Source organism: Olea europaea, chromosome 2 (assembly GCF_002742605.1).
Source record: "Olea europaea var. sylvestris chromosome 2, O_europaea_v1, whole genome shotgun sequence".
In the NCBI taxonomy this organism is placed as follows: domain Eukaryota; kingdom Viridiplantae; phylum Streptophyta; class Magnoliopsida; order Lamiales; family Oleaceae; genus Olea; species Olea europaea.
The window spans coordinates 4981866-5002493 of NC_036238.1; the positions used below are offsets into that span (position 1 = coordinate 4981866).

The 20628-nt window shown below is 33.7% G+C and overlaps 2 protein-coding genes across 2 annotated transcripts; both read left to right on the forward strand.

Annotated features, from left to right (window-relative positions):
* Nucleotides 1-1426: 1426 nt before the first annotated feature.
* LOC111409321 (peroxisome biogenesis protein 22) lies at nt 1427-15144 on the forward strand. Its single transcript, XM_023039365.1, has 8 exons — nt 1427-1731; nt 5079-5321; nt 5415-5462; nt 8547-8603; nt 8690-8791; nt 10356-10421; nt 14159-14260; nt 14820-15144. The coding sequence occupies exons 1-8, from the start codon at nt 1639-1641 to the stop codon at nt 14922-14924; spliced, it is 816 nt and encodes a 271-aa protein (XP_022895133.1). The 5' UTR covers nt 1427-1638; the 3' UTR covers nt 14925-15144.
* Nucleotides 15145-16322: 1178 nt separating this feature from the next.
* On the forward strand, nt 16323-18990 carry LOC111409328 (pentatricopeptide repeat-containing protein At1g71460, chloroplastic). The gene has a single exon (XM_023039376.1). The coding sequence runs from the start codon at nt 16421-16423 to the stop codon at nt 18479-18481; it is 2061 nt and encodes a 686-aa protein (XP_022895144.1). The 5' UTR covers nt 16323-16420; the 3' UTR covers nt 18482-18990.
* The last annotated feature ends 1638 nt before the right edge of the window (nt 18991-20628 follow it).

Below are 20628 nucleotides of genomic sequence, written 5' to 3' on the forward strand. Positions count from 1 at the left end.
GTCCTTTTTGATGCTTATGTGTATAATTCTATCAATAGATATTATAGATTGATAACGTATTTCAAAAATCGAAAAATACAAAAGGACTGAGATCTAATCATGCAACTTTCCTAAAAGTTTTCTACGTGGGCTTGATGTTTCAAATTCTTAAACAAATATTCACATTCTTTGATTAAAAAAAGGAAAGAAAGAAAGAAAGAAAATTTCGTTTATTCCTATTTTGCCAAGAACTCCTAGCCTTCAAAAAAGTATTAAAGAATACTTCAATAGATGGAATCACAAATAATAAATTGAAAGAAGAAAACTGAAACTAGTCTACTATATTGTTAAATAAATAATTTCTAGTACTACTGTTCAATTTGACATATGTGTCAAATAACACACTTTTAATTGAGGCATAAATATATTTTCCCTTCATCCCATTTATATAGGTTTGTTTTATTTTTTTATACAGATTAAGAAATTTTATTTAATGTCATTGAAAAAATATATATATTCTCCCTTCGTCCCATTTATATAGGTTTGTTTTATTTTTTTACACAGATTAAGAAATTTCATTTAATGTCATTGAAAAAACATTTTTTTTCAAAAACTTTCATAATTTACCCGTATTTATATTTGTATAGTTTTAAGATTAAGTAAGAGAAATTGAATATAATTAGACAAATTAAGTAAGGGTATATTAGTAAATTAGCAAAATAAAATATTTTCAATAAAGAAATAAGACTATATAATTAATATAAGAAAATAAGGAAAGACAGCATATATAAATGGGATGGAGGGAGTACATGTCTATTGAATAGTAATAGAGATTACCAGTTCCATAATTCGGAAGTACTACATCTATTTATTTATTTTTGTTTTGTTTTGGAAAGCCTAAATAATGTGAAATTTGTCAAAATGTACAAATGGAATGGAAATTCTGGCAACTTTATTGCATCAATTGAAAATCATTTTTTGGATAACTTATTTTAATGATGTCTTACTTTTTGTTTTTCCAATATGTAATAAATGCTAAAAAATCATTGTCATGTCTAAATTTCGTATAATTAATTTTCAATTAATTAACATACACATTAATTTAGATTCAATGAATCTCGATCTAAATGAAGTTAGAGTTATTATAAATGAATTTATTTCTATTTATGTATATAGGAATTTTAATGAATATTTAAATTCATGTATTAACAATTAATTTTTATGTACCAAATATAGTGTAAACGGATTGTTCATTTATAGTATTTCATCATATCAAAAAATTTGAAACATAGAAGTTGAGTTTTTTAGAGTACAATTTTTTTCTTTTAAATTTTTATCCTAAATTTTATCTTCTTTAGTTTATTTAAGACTCATCAAATTTCCTCAATAAATTGATATCAAATATTACGGTTATAGCACTTATAAAATATTTCAAAATAACGTGTAAACCTATAGAGTCCCCGTCCCGACCACTTTTATGGTACGAAAGCAAAGTCTGATTTAAAAAACAATAGCCTTACAATCTTCCACAGTGCGGAAACCCGAGATTGAAGATTTCCTTTCCTTCCTTTCCAAGTCACCAATTCACGTACAGATTAGAAAATCATCGTCAATAAAATCATCGTCAATTATTTAATTAGTGGAGAATTCGAGGGGGCCATGGCTGATTATTCCAAGGAGGATTTCCTGCAGCTGATCAAGCGTGTCGGCGCTTTTTTCACTATCAAGATTTCCAATCTCTTCCGTAATTTGGTTCAGTTTCTGTCTCTATCTGTTCAATTTCTTTTTCTATTTCTAATTATTCATATCTGTTGATTTTCCCTCTTTTTAATTATCATGCATGCTCATTTTTTTCTTGAATTTAGTGATTCAATGATGTGTCTCTCTTATTTTATTAACAGAAGCGATGAACTTTAATGGGTTCTTTTTTCTTTAATGGCGGATGAAATTTTGGTTTATAAATCGGTAACAAACAATGGGCTTACAAGAAACTGAATATTGATTATTAATTTTTTATGAGGGATTACAGAACAAGAAAAAACTACTGTATTGTGAGTGTGTTAGATAGCAAACACTTAGCTGTTGGTATTAAGAAATGAACTTTTTCACAAGAAATTAGTTTATTAATGCTGGGCTGTCTTAATTCTTTGTAATTGAAGGCAGAAACTAGTTTCTGATGCAAATGTTTACCATTGTGTTTAGAAATATAGAACCATCATGAAATGTTGCTGAGAATGAGTTCCGCTGATTGCATTAGTCTTACATTCATTGTATTATTTGTTATTTTTTGCAGACCCATTTCTTAAATACCAGGACTCCTCATTCTAAATGACAATTGCTTTCAATTGAATATTTATAAATGTTTGTATTAACATAATTTTGAGTATTACTTCCCCACTATGTTTCCATTTTCAACAGGTTCCTGAAAGGAAAATTCTTTGATCTGTATGGTTAGGCGAGTATTTATACGTTATTCTGCTAGACGGTTTATGGAACGTTAACTTACACGTATGAGTAATTAAGTAGTTTTGTATAGTTATTACTTAAAAAGTAAACCGACTTTAAACTTTGCATTGTTGATGAAATCATCCGTCTTTACTATATTTGTTAAAGCAGTTACATGTCAACGAAAAAGCAGTTTAGCAAGTAATAAATGATGCCCTCTTTTTGTAAAAAGTAGTTGATTGTGTCAAGATTTGGAAATGATCGATGCTATAAATTGTGATTGTATTATTTCCTAAGAGGTTGCTTGTTGATGAGGTGTCAAAATTTTTGAAAAAGGAGTCGGTAGCAGATAATTCACGGTACAGAGAAGCTCATGACGAGTTGGATAGAAGGATTAAGACAATGTATAACAATGTTTAAAAAGGTTCTATTGCGTATGAACACCTTCTGTCTTCATCAGGCAAGGTTTAAGTCTTGAGGCCATTTAAGACATAAGCCTCTGCACAAACCAATTAAGTACTTCAATAAGTTACATAATGCACTCCAAAGTACGAAATTAGAAAGAGTAATCTAGGTTTAAAATGTTCGATTTAGCAATATAATGTCAACACATTAGTTTGGGGTGAATGGTGATTAACACAACAGTCAGCAAGTAAAAGAAAAACACTGAAGGAAATAATTAACCAGGCACAAGTAGAAACTATAAGAAAATAAAAGTTATTGAAATACATGAAATCCTGAAACTGACAACTAACCACCAACTAGCAAGTGCAAATAAAGGAAAAAGTAACACTAAAAACCATCAGTAAGTCGGCACGTAAAAGAAATATCATTCTTCTTGACAGGCTAAAGATCTCCTCATAAATTGCAGATAAGTTCTATCTCCTTATGATTATAAGGGTGAGGCGACACTTGAGAGCATATGAAGTTGCTTGGAGCAATTATTATATGTATAACTGTAAACCAGAACATAAATGCCTAAATTCTAATAAATATTAAGGTGGCGTTTGTTTTCCATTTTTGTAAAAATGAGAATGAAAAATATAGTCGTTATAGACCCCAATAGAAATTCAAATTTAGTGACTTGATGTAATAGATAACCGTCATATTTTTCATTTTAATGGAAAAAGAATGGGAAACAAACAGAGGCTAAATAGTAACTTCGACTGTTCACCCAAGGCCAATCTAAGGATCAAACATAAATAAAAGGTTTAGGGTAATGAGAGTGCTATAAATGAATTATTGCTGCAAAAAAATATTGCAATGGCAATAGTACAGCTTGCATTCCCCAAAAGTTGTATTTAATTGACATGTACTTTCTCCAGCTTAACAAATCTGCACTTCTCCTCTGTTTAGGTATTGGCTTCTCTACTTATGTGTTATATCTCTAGTGGAATATTTCCAAACTGCCAGAAAAAAGAAATCATTCCACATGTTGAACATCATGGATGTCTGAGGTTTGGCAGATAATTATTAGGAAAAAAAAAAGGTTAAACCATGAAACAACTCTAAAATGGAAATAGGAAATCTCGTCACAAAGGTTTTATGGCAGATAGTACAGCTGTTAGAAAATATTGTAGACAACTGTCGAGGGATAATTAATAGATTTTGATTATTCATTCTTTGGTTCTTAAACTCAACTCAACAAAGCCTTATATCATCCCATACTTATGTAGGGTTGGTTCAGTCGCCCTCCTTAACCAATTGATAGTCATGTATCCAAATTGATTTTATGAATGTATCATTTCAAGCCTAATTTGTCTCTCAGTCATTCTCTCCTCCAACCGTCATTATGTGTGACTCACTAACTTAATGCTAAGACAACTTGAACATCATGAATATATCCTTTATTTTATAAATGAAAACTAAATAACTATTCCTCCATATATCTGGTAACTAAGATTAATGGCTCTTTGAAGCTAGAAAATAATCAACTTGAACGATAGAAAGAAAGGCTTTAGATCTTAATGGAGCATGCTACAGGTAGCTAAATGTAGCTCCACATCAGCTCAAGTACCACTGATTTTAGCAGACCCTCTCTCTCTCTCTCTCTCTCTGTATGTGTAGATAGGTAGATATAGATATACATACGTGCATATGTGTATAATTTTTTGTCCTTCACTGTAGATTTCTCCTCTATACTAGAGTCGTATGATTTCAATATCATTATGTAATCTGACATTTTCCTTCCTCCTTCAGGCATATGCCTTTGAAAATTTGCCATTCCTTAAAGACATGGGTCAATCTTAACTTCCTATACTTGTGAAGAGCACCTGATTTTGGATGTACATGTGTTTATTTCTAAGTGTCTTAAGCATGTTCCTAACATGTATGAAATTAAGGGGAAGTAGTAACAAAATTCTGGACGTTTTTGATTGATTGATGTTTGACTGGAATTGTAATTACCCCTCTTATCATTAGATCATCCACCACACGCCTACGTAGAAAATTGCCCATAGGAAGGAAAATGATATATTGACTGCTTGCTATTGAGGTGGAATTTTTAGTATTTCTTTATCTTTTGTAGGAAAGAAAATGAAACATACTTATAAAGTTTAGGTGCAGAATTAACAATTGATTAGTTGTATTTATCGTGTAATGTGCATTTATATTTTATACCAATTGATTTTCTAAATTTGTTGGGTCAACTGTAGGATCTACGATCCATTGGGGCTATAGCTGGGCTAGCATTTGCAGTAGTTTTTACTTGGAGATTATTGAGAACACCTAGTGGACCGCAAAGAAGGCAACCCAAAAGGCAGGCTCCTACAAGCGGTAGTTCTAGCTCTAGTAGTCATGGAAATGCCAATGTAAATGTGACATCTTCAGGCATTAGCAATTCTTCAGAAGACTCAAGAACTCAGAATGTGATAGATGAGCTCTTTCAGCCGGTAAAGGTATGTGGGAATTGTTTTTCATTCTTCCTTAAAGAACTTTATGGTGCTTCAACTGATTCATGTTTTACTTGATATTCTTTTCTCCAAGTGCAGCCAACTCTTGGTCAAATAGTTCGTCAGAGGTTGAGTGAAGGGAGGAAGGTACTTTGTTGAATACTTAGTTACCTGATATTCATGTTCATTGCTTGTATGCATGTGTGATTCTTAGTAAGATGGAACTATTTCATACACATGAATTCTTGCAGAGCTCTCATAGCTGGATTGAATGATGTACAACCTTATAAGGCAGATGACAATGATCATAAAATTAATCCATGAAAGCTTTTATTATTTTTATTACTATAGAAGTGACTTTTTGAATTTGTTGAGTTGGGGCAATTTAAATGTTGTGGTCTGTGGTTGTAGTGCAAGCTCATTCTGTGGATAGCTGTTCCAATGGAAATTTATTTTTGATGCCAAGAGGTTGAACTTGTTATATTGCATGTACCTCAACGAAGATTCTTGTTGAAGTGCATCTAGCCCTAATTGAAGAATAGAGAGATAGCCAACTGAATTGGCAAAAAAATATTATTTCTCGCATTAAGGACGCTAGTGGCATTGTACAAACAATCAAAATAAGAGAAAAATACATGCAAAATAGGGAAGATTGCAGTCGAGATACCAAATCTTTCGTTTATTAGCAAACTTTGTCCAAACTTTTAGTTTGTGTCACTGTGAGTACCAAATCTTTCAAAAATATGCAGATCAAGTCCAAATGGATGGTTTCTATTAGTTTGACTGTTAGTTGACCTAATAAATTGAATTTGACCAATTTTATAAGAGGTAAAATTGTAACTTTGAATTAAAAAAAAAAAAAAAAAGTCAAAAGCCACTGTTCATCTTCTCCTTCCTACACCCGCCTCCACACCCCACACATACCCAAGCCCAAAAACCAAAACCTATCCAACTTCTTGGCAATCGTCATCCATCCCATCGACCGCCGTCGCCCTAACCGCCATCGTCCATTTGTAATAAAACATCATCCATCTGGGTTCTGTCTACAATTTTGTTTGTCTGCACCTCTACCAAATCTTACCCATCATATTCCAACTCCACATTGAAACAATCCCACTGCCATCACTACCAAATCCCATACATCAGTAGCCCTCCACAACGATAGAGACCGAAACACATCGTCATTGCTACAGCCCAGAACCATAGAAAAATCAAAGACCCACTAACACCACCACGACCACCACCACCATCATAGCAATAACCCATTAACACCACTATCTATTGAAGAAGAAGAGGAGAAAGATTCGCCGGATTCAAACCCAACAACTTTATTGCAATAAGCAAGTCCAGATTGAGTTAAAGTGAACTCATGGGCACCAGATTCATAACCCAATGCACAGTGCTTCTTTTATGCTCAATTCATTTACCTGTTCAAATTGAGAGTGAGATTTATATTGTGGGTCAAAGATTTTGATAGAAGCGGTGGCCTGAATGATCCAGATGGAGTGGTGGCCGACGTAAGGTGGCGGTGCCATCAGCGATTACCTTCGGTGGTTTTGGGATAAAGGGTTTAAGGAAGAAGAGGATGGTGGTGGGTGGTGGGTTTGATTTTTGTTTTTTTTTTAATTATGAAAAGATGAACAGTGAATGACTTTTGATTTTTTTTTCTTTTTTTTTGTTTTTTAATTTTATTTCAATGTTACAATTTTATCCCTTATAAAATTGGTCAAAGTCAATTTATTATGTAAACTAACGGTCAAACTAACAGAAATCGTCATTTTGGACTTGAGCTGCATATTTTTGAAAGGTCTGATACTCACGGTGGCACAAACTAAAGGTTTAGGTAAAGTCTGCTAATAAACGAAAGATTTGGTGCCTCGGCTGCAATTTTCCCATGCAAAATATGGTTTCTTCTAAAAAAATTTGATTAAGCAGAGAAAATATTACTTTGTGTTTATGATAGAAAAAAGGGTTATGTTCAAAATATTATTTCTTTTAAAAAAATTTGACCGGGCAAAGAAAATGTTTCTTTGTATTTGTGATAGAAAAAATGGTCATATTTAGCAGTTATGACGGTGAAGCAAGATCTTTGTTTTGCATATATTTAAAACAACATTTCTTATTAATCAAGTGTAATGTTGCTGAAGTTAACTACTTGGTACAGTTGAGGTGAATATATCAATTATTCGATAGAAACATACAAATAATAAAGGAGTAGCAGCGATAAAAATGAGAGTATGGGTTATATGCCCAACTAATGGAACAGTTAATAGTTCATATGTAATTTGTCCTACTTAAAATTCTTTTAAAAAACCATGCAATTATGATTTTGAAATTACTTGATCTAGTTCTAGCAGATTGTAATGAAGTTGATGGTTTCAAAGCGAGTTTGCCTAATGAAATGAGGTGGTGTGTTTTTATTCAAGGGCACAATGAATAGAAATATCATGACAATAGGTGTCTAAAATGTCGACAGAGAAGTGGCTAGAATTATACAATTTCCATTTTAGTTCTCATTTTAGCAGTGAAAATAAATAGACCAAAATAAATTATCAAAACCATTATTTGAGGCCTTTATTGTATCTTCTTGTGAGAAGTAGCGCAATTGCAATTTGAAATGGAAAAAATGAACAGATTAAATTGAAACTTGATTAGACCCTTAAGTTTTAGATACTGCACAGTAGTTTTCAAAACAATATCTCCTATTTTATTAAGAATTAAATGCTCATAACCATGTAACTTTCAGTCATTTAAAATTCTGCATGCATCTACAATATCTTAAGCATTGTGATGGGCTTTAGAGAGAAAGATAAACAAAAAACAACTCTTTTGATAGTGTAGGTTTTTGGCTAAATGTTGGGAATAATTTTGGGATTCAAATTTTTTATCAAATAAATTCATGTGTTCTGTTAATGGAGGTAAACATAGAAAAGAAAGTATGACTAAGGAAATGTCGACTTTACCTTGATTTCAGGCTTCTAAAATTGCTGGGGACACTTAAGACTAGATGTGGCAATTTTTCTATATCAAGAACCAAAACATTATTTTTATTTAGTGTTCTGATTATGTTTTTTCCAAGATTATCATCTTTATCACAGTAAGACTTATGTCAAACATAGAGATCCAACTATCCAAGGCTAGATACAATTTTGTCTTTGTAGTCTTGTTAGTTTCTTTATTATCATACACATGACAATTTATTCTGATAATTTCACAAATTCTATTGAGCAGGTAACATGCAGATTACTTGGTGTAATACTTGAAGAAAGCAGCCCAGAGGAGCTGCAGGTAATTACTCTCCACCATTCCTTTATTTTTTTGGTAACCTCAATTAAGGAAACGTTTGAACTCACGGTTTAACTATTTTTTTGCAGAAACAAGCAACTGTAAGATCGTCTGTGGTAGAGGTATTGCTTGAGATCACAAAATTTTGTGATCTCTATCTCATGGAAAGGGTGCTGGACGATGAAAGTGAGGTATGCTCAACATGGCACATGTTAATTGTAATTAGTTGCTATCACAGTTCTTTTCTTCTTATTGTATGTCACTTAGAAATCACTGTGCACAGTCTTGGAAGCAAATATGTCTGTTCTTTTCTTGGTGCTGTGTTTTCAGCATTTCTTTTTCTATCAACCAACACTAGATTGTTGGGTTTCAGCTTTTTTTGTGTTTCTTTCTCCCCACACGAAGTCATCGCTTCTTTGCAACCACTAAAAAAGCCTGCAGAGCTTTTTAAGCTTATCTCCAACTTAGTTGTATTTATAAAGCAATATATGTATTTTGGTAAAGAGTAATCATACATTTTAGACAAAACATACATGCATATGCATCTTCTCAAAAAATGCATTTGCTTTGTTTATGGGACACATATGTGCTTTATCAGTTTTTAGGCTTAAGAGCTTAGATTATTGAGCCCTTGCCAAAATAAGCAATCTATTCAGTTGGTGAGATGCTGGTAGCTATCAGTTTTAAGAATTTTTTTTCTACTGTCATGTATGATTATTTGTCAAAATTAATGCCGTGCCTTGTGTAGCTTTGTCCCCAGATTTGTTTACTCTTGATCTGTATGCCACAAAATTTTAGTTATTTTAAATTTCTGGCCATAGGTATAAGAATATTAATAGACAAATCTGGTTTAAATTGTTATTGGATGTATCCAATTCTAGTGCTAAAGTAACATTAACAGATAAAAGTTGTTTTTCTTAGGTTTAGTCCCGAATTCAACTTAAAATAATCATGTTACTCGGTACACAATAATATAACAGAATCTAAATTCAGAATACTGAAGCTTATACCTACTTGGAAGGTGATGAAAGTCACCTATAAACTCTTAATTTTCTTATTAGAAATAGTAATTATAAATACGAGGTAATTGCATCTCTACCAACATGTAATATTTAGTGTCAGCGAGTTTGAGACCCTGTTGCATATCAACTTCTATCAGAAGATAATATCCTTGCAGCAGGTCTTATGTTCTTTTAAGCCAAAAACTCTACTACACTATATAAAACATGATTGTATGTGTGCTGAAATTTTAGGGTAAAACAACCTAAAAGGCAGTTGAATAGGTTGTGTTGGTCTGTTTTAATCTGGTCAATTTTTCTGTGAATGTCTCTCACAGTGTTCAGATGATCAGACTGAATGTCTCTCAGAATGTAAATAAGACCTAGAATACAAAATTGATTAGGTTTCATAATTTTTAATGCCGCCCTAAAAAAAAAAAAAAAAAAAAAAAGGGATAACTAAATGTATTCAGTTTTCACCTGAAGTCAATTATGCTTCTGCGTTTGTTTTCATAGCTTCCAGTGCATAATGCATTTGTTAAAAATTTTAAACCCCCCCAAAAAAAAAAAAAAAAAAAAAAAAGGGATAACTAAATGTATTCAGTTTTCACCTGAAGTCAATTATGCTTCTGCGTTTGTTTTCATAGCTTCCAGTGCATAATGCATTTGATTCATATGTTCTGTTATAATAAACTGTTATTGCTGTACATGAATCCTAGTTTTCATTCGTTACTAATAGGTTTATGAACTTTTGCAGAAGAAAGTTCTCCTAGCTTTGGAAGATGCTGGGATCTTTACATCTGGTGGCTTAGTCAAAGACAAGGTAGTGACTGAACAAATTTGTTCGTACATGATAATTTAAAAATAATGTTGCTCTTTTCATGAATTATATGAGATATATGCTATTTTTTCCTTGAATGTTGTTACTCCTGTAATTTCAATGAGAACCACTTGCTTGTCGACTAGCTTTCCATAAAAATGGAATGTATTGTTATTTTATAATTATATTTTTTTCTGTAAAGTCAATTGAATTTACAGAATAAATGAGTAGGTTTTATTTTTTTGAGCAGAAAGGTGTGCAATGCAATGATTATCAAGGGGTTCACTCATTTAGTACTATTCTCATACAAATACACTTACTATTGGGTTTGCGTCGTAAATTTTGTCACATTTTATGAACATCAGTAGAGCACGCCGTAAACTCTTTGCATTGTATATCAGGTGTAGTGAAAAGTTGGCTGGGGTTAGCTAGGCTGTAACCCATTAGTGACTTACTCCAATGGATGGGTGATAAAGAATTTATCTAGGATGGTAGAATTAGGATACAAACTCGTATTACTGGGAAAATTACCGGTAAATTAGAGCTAGTAGATGTGTTGTGTAAGAAGAAAGTCAACATAGCTTTCATGCAAGTGGTTAGATGGTTAGAAGTATTAGGAAACATAATGATGTGAACTTTAGCAATATGAATAGGAAAAAGTAGGGGTGGGATATGAACAATTATTTAACCAACTTTAAAGATGGAAAGTATGTCTGGTTGAAATTAAAATGGAGCTTATATAAGCATCTAGGACGGTAGAATTAGGATACAAACTCGTATTACTGGGAAAATTACCGGTAAATTAGAGCTAGTAGATGTGTTGTGTAAGAAGAAAGTCAACATAGCTTTCATGCAAGTGGTTAGATGGTTAGAAGTATTAGGAAACATAATGATGTGAACTTTAGCAATACGAATAGGAAAAAGTAGGGGTGGGATATGAACAATTATTTAACCAACTTTAAAGATGGAAAGTATGTCTGGTTGAAATTAAAATGGAGCTTATATAAGCATCTCCAATAGCCTCTTTATAAGTCCCAACCTTCTATATTTTAGAGTCAGTTCATATTTTTGTGAGTCCAACAAACTATCATATTTAGAAATAAAGAATGGGTTTGACTCTCCAAATGTAAAGAGCAAAACTCATTCTCTATATATTAATTTAGTGATTTCATTTATTATTTCACAATTTTCCATCCACCTTTTCAAAATAGAGGGAAAATGATAAATAGAAAGAGGGAAATATTGATAGAAAAGAGTCATAGTTGCTTACGGAGAAAAAATAAAAATAAAGACGAAGGGGATGCTTGAGCCACATTATTTTGGTAATAATGCATTCTTGAATAGTGTATTGATGGAAAATGTGTAGTTAAAAAATAAGGAAAAGTTTTTGATCTGCGTGTAATATTATTTTATTGAAGAATGTGTGGTTGAAATGATGTTAAACCACTGTTTAAAAATATATTTTTTTGGAATAATGTGGCTCAAACAGGCACAAAATATAAAGATGGTGGTGTACTTCTATAAAAAGTTCTACTTTAAATATTCTTCAAGATGCTCTTTATGTTGGCTCTTTAAAATAAATTGCATCATTGGAGATACTATAAGTACCAATGTGAGCTCGCCCAAGCATGCTCTATGTTTGTGGCCATAGACCTGAATTTTCTAAAAACACCAATTCAGAAATAAAATTTTTCCAGTTCATGTTATCCTGGGTTCAATATATATATATATATATATAAGACAACAAAGCAACAATTTTGGTAGAACCTATTGGCTGAATCAAGCATTCCCTAGTCAAGATAAGATTTTTTTTTTTTTTTTTAATTGTCACGAGGAGAAAAATGAGTCAGGATATAAAAGATTACATGGAAATTTTAGCCATGATGATCATAATGAAGAAGGCTTCTAGCAAATACATGCTTGGAAGAGATTGACTCTGACCTAATTTTTAAAACTGAACAGAATTTTAGTCCTGCTAAGATGGTGGAAGGTCATTGTGCTAGGATTATAAGGTGATACTGGGTGAGAACTTAGCTACATAATATAGGTTGGTGATACTTGCACAATTATTAAGAAATGGAAGAGAATTACCTAAGTGGTTTGAATAAAAGAAATGATCAGGGAAACCACAGGATAAAAAACGAAGACTTATAAGTATAAAAATTGAAGGAAATCAGACATAGACAGAGTTAGCACAAAAATCGGAATGAAGTAGCTAGCTGAGTAAGAACAGAAACCCATCTAATAAAGAAAACATGGCAGAATTTTAAGATTTGATAACAAATCAAGCTGAAAGAGAATGTAATAGAATTTAGGTTTTTTAAATTATAAGTTAGTTTATTGAGAAGCTAAAAGAGCGTCTGGGTCCTCAGAAGCACGTGAATTGTATAGTTATCTTGGAACTAAAAATAGAAAGAAAGGTGTTTAGAAATAACTTGGCAAAAGAAACGCAAATCCATAGAAGGAAGATATATGTTGATATGCATTTTGGAGTAACAGATTAATGGAGAACGTATAGTTAAAAATTAATGAAAAGTTTTGGATTTGTACAATATTAATTTATTGGAGAATGTGTGGTTAAAAATGAATTTTGAAAAAATGAATTTTTAGAAAAATGAGGCTCAAATAAGGGTTTAATATGTTTCCTAAATTCGACTAAGAACATAAACTAGTGCTACATAGATGGCCTGGGTAGGGTGGTGGTGTGCCATTGGAGATGAATGGGCTACATGAATTAATGAGCATTGTTCCAAGGCATTCTTAAATTGATGACTTGGGAATCGTAAATCACCCATTTGTGGAGGTGGATAGACCAAAGAACGAGTGAAGGGTGCAATGGTGGTGGAGAAGTTCAATTAAAAAGAAGGAAAATAAGTTATCAAAAATGAAAATACAGGGAATAGAGGAGGGGTGGGGGTAATAAGTGGGGTGTGTAGTGTATTGGAGCTAAAATAGAGAAAAAACACACACACACACACACACACACACACAAAAAACACTAGTATGGTTTGACCGGCTAGGTTTTGTGATATCTATAGAATTCCACCCCCTTTTACTTTATATAATGGAAGGTTGCCAGATGAATTTTGTAAGGTTTACAAAGCTTACTATTTCTGCTACCACACCACATTATCCATCTTATGAATGAATATTATATATTTGTATGTAATAATTGTTTTTATTTATTTCTTGATACAAGCAGTCTGGTAGAAAATATTTTGATGCTGTAAGACCCTTGCTCTTTATCTTTCTGTTGCTCCTACTTCCACTTCATGTGACTTGGTAATGCTCAATATGGATTGGAACATTGTTTGCTCGAAGATGGCATCCCCTGAAACCTAGCCGCCCGTTTCCACACATAAAGAAAAGAAATGAAAAGTCACCGTACAGTTGATGGGGTTGAGTGTTAATATGATGTGAGGAATTCTTATTACATAAGCTATTGCAAGAATCATTTTTTAGGAGACCTTGAGTTTCTCATTAAAATAGATAGAATTTCACCTCTTTGTACAATATCTAGCTAATGTGGTCATTGACTGTTGTGGATTTACATACATCTATAATATTCCTTAGAAAATTTCATTTAGCTGGCTAAAACTCCTAAATAAAATGTGGCTAATTTTGATTTCTGGTTCTAAATTCTGTTCATCTTACCTTTTTTTAATTTTTTAATTTTTTTTTTCAACATACTTCAATTGCTCACTCTTCATAATCTAATTTTCTAACAAATGAACTTGCAGGTTCTTTTCTCTAGCACAGAGATTGGACGGACATCTTTTGTGAGACAACTGGAACCGGATTGGCATGTAGACACAAACCCTGAAATCGTTACTCAATTAGCGGTATATTTCATAATTTCTTCATGAAATGCTCTTTCATTCCATTAATAGAACCAACCACAGCCCCACTCCTAAAATTAGATTAGTCAGTTCTGTGATGGTGCATAAAACATTTGACGTTGGTTATAGCAATGTTAAGTATAACTGGGAAGGGATAAATTTGCATTCTTCCTGTGATTCAAGTCTTAGGATTGGATGGTTGGATTTTGTGAGTAAATTCTTCTAACCCAATCTCCAAACTTATCATGCTAATCTAATATAATTGAATCTGAGCCCCTTCATTTTATGCCTTCTCTCGACTCTTGGTTCCCACTTTTGATTATTGTTTGAGAAGATATTAGGTTACGCCATGGGAAGAGGATTCCAATTTGTCATCATCTGGAAATGGTGCCAAGTTTGCTTCTATCTATTGTGTTTTGTTTAATATACAATTGTTATGAAATAATTCTTAGAAGTTGCTTTGTTTATCTATGCTCCTTTTCTTTTCTTTTCCCCTTTTTTTTATTTTTTATTTTTTTTTTTATTTTTGGGGTTGGTATTCATACTCTGGTTTCATTTTCAGAGATTCATCAAGTATCAGCTTCACATTTCTCCAATGAAGCCTGAGGGAACTGCTGCCAACGTTTACACCTCTACATCCTTGGAACAATTCTTTCGAAGCACCTAATTTGATGTAGTATTGTAACACATTTGGGGACTTTTCTCTCTTTGTTTCGAGTTCACTGGAGTCAATATATCACCTGCAATTACTGATTTTGCAATGTGTCAAAGAATTTCTGAGTGATATTTTGATACATGTGCTACATTCGATTCTTGTTCACTGTTCAAGTTCATAAAACATGTAGTCATTGTATTTTGAGTTAATGTATAATTATTTAGAATGTGCATGTGCTGCTTGTAAGGAACTTTATTGAAACTAGCATTTGTGTGTGATATTGGTTGCCACCTAAGCTGGGTTATGTGCGAGTAGGAGATGATGGATTATGGGTCATGGGGTCATCCATATGGGCTAACTTGATACGACAGATTGAGATGGATCCGGAAGAGGTTTGATATTGAATCAGACTCTTAAACTCCCATTTATTGAGGTAAAGCCATTAATGTTAGAAATGGAGGTGCTTAGGCAGCCGCAGACCGACTAGGAGGCTTCCAGTCAGTAGAGTAAAAGGGGAATGGAAAACCACCGATGGTGGGTGGGCTGAAGTAAAGAATGGATATTGTAGTTAGAAAGGGAGGCTGGGGCCATTAACTATGGTGCCCTGGTTCAAGATGAAGAGGGAGTGGTGGTGGCGGTGGCACCAGGGGTGTTAAATGGGGCGATACAGGTTTAGGATCAATGTTGCCAAAAAAAAAAAAAAGTGTGAAAGATAAAGAGGCCTTTTCTCTTATCAAAGCCATTTACCATTCAGTGTAAAGACATTTCTTTTTCAATACATACTATTGAAAAATGAAAAGAAAAGGCCGAGGGGAGGTGGCGGTGGAGGTGGCAGTTGTTTCGATCTCAACTTTGAAAAGAAATGCAAATTGACTATAACTTGTTTTATTAAAATATTCTTAAACAAAGTTAACGAAACTTTTGACAATATAATCTAAATAGGATGGAAACACTTCGTTAATTTTGTTTAGTTTATCAAGAATCAAGAATGCTTGAGTAATTTGAAATTTGTGCCCAAAAATAAAAAAGAGAGATGTTTTGTTAATATTTTTTCGAAGAAAATGTTATTTTTGGAAGAATTGACAAAAAAAAAAAAAATGATATTATTCAGAAAGTTTGTGGACATGCTTCACTTTCTCCTTCTAAACGAGATATCTCTACTTAATCCCTAATCGATTTCAAGTCGAGATGAATTGACTATAATGAAAAAGACGAATACTTTAGTATCAAAATTTATATAAATTCTAAAAATTACGATATGAAATATTGTGTCTCGATTTGACAAATTTATAAATATTTTGTAAATAAAACGAGTAGTAGTTCCACGAAAATATATAAATAATAGTTATAAATGTAATATTGAAATTGACTAATTTATAAATCATTTATAATTTTGTACCAATGCAAACTAATTGAATTTCCTCAAGTCATTTCGTCCTGTGACTGCAGTTGCACCCTGAAAATCTCCAGGATAAGGAAAGTCCCATATATACTGAACTGCGAGCTTGATGAATGTTGAATTGCACATGGAGACTCTGACCAGCAGCAATTTCACTCCAAAACCGCACCTAAAATCTCCTTGGACTAAACTTCACTCATTCAATTACCTTCACACCTTCAAAATCAAAGCCTCTTCAACAAGAACAGCTCATTCATCGACTCGTAAAAAACGAATCCCCGAAAAATTCCAAGAAAAAGACGCCTTCCCTAATTTCTTATCAGTTCACACAAGGAACCCACATGCAATTTACAAAGATATTCAGGAATTCGCGAACCAAAACAAGCTCAAAGAAGCACTGGCTATACTGGATTACCTAGACCAGCGTGGCATCCCTACAAATTTGACTACATTTTCTTGTCTTCTTGCAGCTTGCGTGAGGCTTAAATGTATTAATTCAGCAAAACAAGTGCATGCCCATATAAGAATTAATGGTCTTGAAAAGAATGAGTTTTTACGAACGAAACTTGTTCATACGTATGCGAGTTGCGGGTCCATTGAGGATGCAAAGAAGGTGTTTGATGATATGAATGTTTCAAGTGTGTATCCGTGGAATGCATTGCTCAGGGGAAATGTGGTGTTGGGTAGGCGTAATTATCATGAAGTCTTGGGGGCATTCTCTGAAATGCGGGCTTCCGGGGTGGAGATGAATGTTTATAGTTTTTCTTGTTTGATAAAGAGTCTTGCAGGGGCTAAAGCACTTCGTCAAGGCCTGAAGACTCATGCGCTCTTGACAAAAATTGGTTTGGCGGGGAGAATCATAGTTAGAACTAGTATGATAGATATGTACTTCAAGTGTGGAAAGATTAAGCTGGCACGTGCTTTGTTTGATGAGATTGAGAAGAGGGATGTGGTATCCTGGGGTGCGATGATTGCGGGTTTTGCTCATAATAGTCTGCAAAGGGAAGCATTGGAGTATGTGAGGCGAATGGTCAGGGAGGGTGTGGAAGTAAATTCAGTTATATTGACTAGTATTCTGCCGGTTATTGGGGAAGTTTTGGCCCAAAAACTTGGGCAGGAGGTTCATGCTTATGCGATAAAAACAAAGGAGTACTCTAAACAGTTGTTCATTCAATCTTCTTTGGTTGATATGTATTGCAAGTGCGGGGATATGGTATCTGGAAGAAAGGTGTTCTATGGGTCCATGGAGAGAAATACCGTTTCTTGGACGGCTCTTATGTCAGGTTATGTCACTAATGGGAGGCTTGAGCAGGCCGTGAGATCAATTGTTTGGATGCAACAGGAAGGATTCAAGCCCGATGTAGTCACGGTTGCAACGATTCTTCCAGTTTGTGGTCAATTGCGGGCATTGAGAAAAGGGAAAGAAATTCATGCTTATGCTGTCAAGAATGGATTTATTCCAAGTGTATCTATTGCTACTTCGCTAATGATGATGTACTCAAAGTGTGGCAGTTTGGAGTATTCTTTGAGAGTGTTTAATAATATGGAGAACAAGAATGTAATATCGTGGACAGCGATGATTGAGTCCTGTATAGGATGTTCTCACCTACATAAAGCATTGAGCGTTTTTCGGTCAATGCAGTTGTCCAAACACAGGCCAGACTCAGTAACGATGTCAAGGATGTTGAGTGTTTGTGGTGAACTTAGAGTTCAGAAACTTGGAAGGGAGATCCATGGACAAGTTTTGAAGAAAGATCTTGAATCTATTCCTTTTGTTTCTTCTGAACTTGTGAAAATGTATGGAAACTGCGAGGCAATTGATAAGGCAAAGTTGGCTTTTGATGCGATCCCTGTGAAAGGCTCAATGACATGGACCTCTATTCTTGATGCTTATGGATGTAATGGTCATTATGAAGAAGCAGTAAATCTTTTCAAGCAGATGTTATCCAATGGTTTCTCTCCAAACCAGTTCACTTTTAAAGTGGTTCTGCATATTTGTGAGCAAGCTGGATTCGCGGATGAAGCTTGTGGTTTTTTTTCATCAATGATTCGGAAGTATAAAATCAAAGCGTCTGAAGAACATTACTCTAGCATCATTGATCTTCTCACTCGTTTGGGTCGAGTGGAGGAGGCTGAAAATTATATTCAACTGAGATCATCCTTATCTTGAGCCTAATAACTTCAATCCACTTAATTAATTTGAAGCGGAGGTTGATGCCAGGAATCTCTTTTCATCATATATACCAAGGACAAATGCTGTCACTAAAGTGAAAGAGAAAAACTGAATTATCTAAAACTACAGAAGAAGAGGGTGGGCTGGCTAGGGTCAGACAACAAAACATCGGGCTCAATGGAGAGAATGTTAAACAGGACCTTGTTAACTCTGTTCCAATCAGCCACTCTAACCGTCTTCTAAAATTTGGCATTCATGATGATATAGTAAATATTAGGAGCTTGAATTATCTGGTATTTTCTTACTGACTGGTGCTTATCTGTTGTACTCGTGTGCCTTGTGTATAGTCATTCTTTGTCATAGTTTATTAGAAATAGTAATAGGTTTGTTTAGTATATGCACTTTGATTACTTGAGCTATTTAAGGTTGCTAAGTTCTAACAGCCTCTCCTTTTTGACTGATTACATTGTTGTAGAAATAAAATATCACAATGTAGGCTTATACAAGTCTTGAAACATCACATAGCAAGCACATATATTGTTCTTTTTCCTTGAAGCTCTTATCAATTCTTTATTCTCCCCATTGACAATTCAACACTAGATATTCCCCCATCAATATGCACTCCCTTTTCCCATACTTCTCCCCCATGTAAACAAACTCCCTTTTGTTATAAACAACAAGGTTCAGGACCACAAAAGGAATTATTCCTTGGATTAGTTCAATGCCTTTTCACACTCTTTGTCACTATGTAAGATTACACGTTTATTTCTTGAATTGAAGGTCACCTTTGATTCTCTTAGAGGTGTAAAGAAGGGTGGGCTGGAGTAGACAGCCCGCCTTTGTGGTGTCATCTAATGCAGGCCGCCTATGGGTTGGTGGCCATCAGGCCATACAGCATTTTTTTTTTTCAGCAAATAGAAAAAATGAGAGAGGCCCGACAGGCCATGGTCAGGGGACGTGACATCTGGAGTACCGAATTTACATGCCCTCTTTAGTGGTACTTTATGTTAAACCTTTTGATGCAAATCTTAAGTTGTACTTTATTCTTTTAGAACTAAAAAAAACTTCGTACTTCTGTGATAGTTTTGGAAAAAGAAACAAATTTTTTCATGAGCATTTATGTTTCTGTTGTAACTCTTTTGCCTATATTTCACGGCGTGTCAGACCAATCTTATTGTCGTTTGAGATAGATGTGATTTTGAAATATTTCATAGGCGTCTTGACTATAGAAGCACATCTACTGAGTTCAAATTGAGTAACACAATATATAGGATTACATAATTGTCTTTACTATTAATTAGAAACAAACGAATAGAAAAATATGTATTTCTAATCTGGTAGTACTCCCCTTAAAGTTGCTGCTAGTTGATAGTACAATGAAACAGTGTGTACTTTCACTAATTGCATTTGAAGGTACAAAACCATAAGCAGAAGTTGGACTATATATATATATATAGGTCATAGCTCCTTGATTTGGTGGTGTTCGTATTGTTCTTTCAAGCTTCATGACATGACGTAGGGCTATGATTCACTTGTGCACGTTTGATACACACACAAACATATTTTTTTGTTACAGACGATTTCATGCTTAAGGAAGACATCGGCGCATAGAAACTAGAGGAAAGTTGATGGCCTCTTAACGTTGAAGTAATACATAGAACAACATTTGAATGGCTCCAACCCACAGAATTCTGGCTACAGATGGGAGCATAGTAGTAACAGTATTCATGTTTTCAATGTTTTAATTGCAAAGTAGTGAAAGTTTGTTATCTGTGATGGTATTAACTGTTGAATTGACTCTTACAAGTTCTGTAGAATTCTCTCTTCTGAAATTGAAAACCGTTGTAGTTTATCTTCTGCTGGCCAACTCGTGTGTATGGGATGTGATCATACGAAGTAAAATCTCCCCTTTCAGAGTATTAGATAGAATGAGTCTTATTGGTAATTCCCTAGGGGAAGTTCCCCGTTACACTCTGAGACATGTCAGGGACGGACCCAGACGACTTGGGTTAGGAGGTCAAAAATAAAATTTATAGAGTATATTCTAATTATAAAAAAAAAAAAAAAAAAAAAAAAAAAAAAAAAAAAAAAAAAAAAAAAACCCCCCCCCCCCAAATTAATTATTCTTACTTATTCTGCTAAAT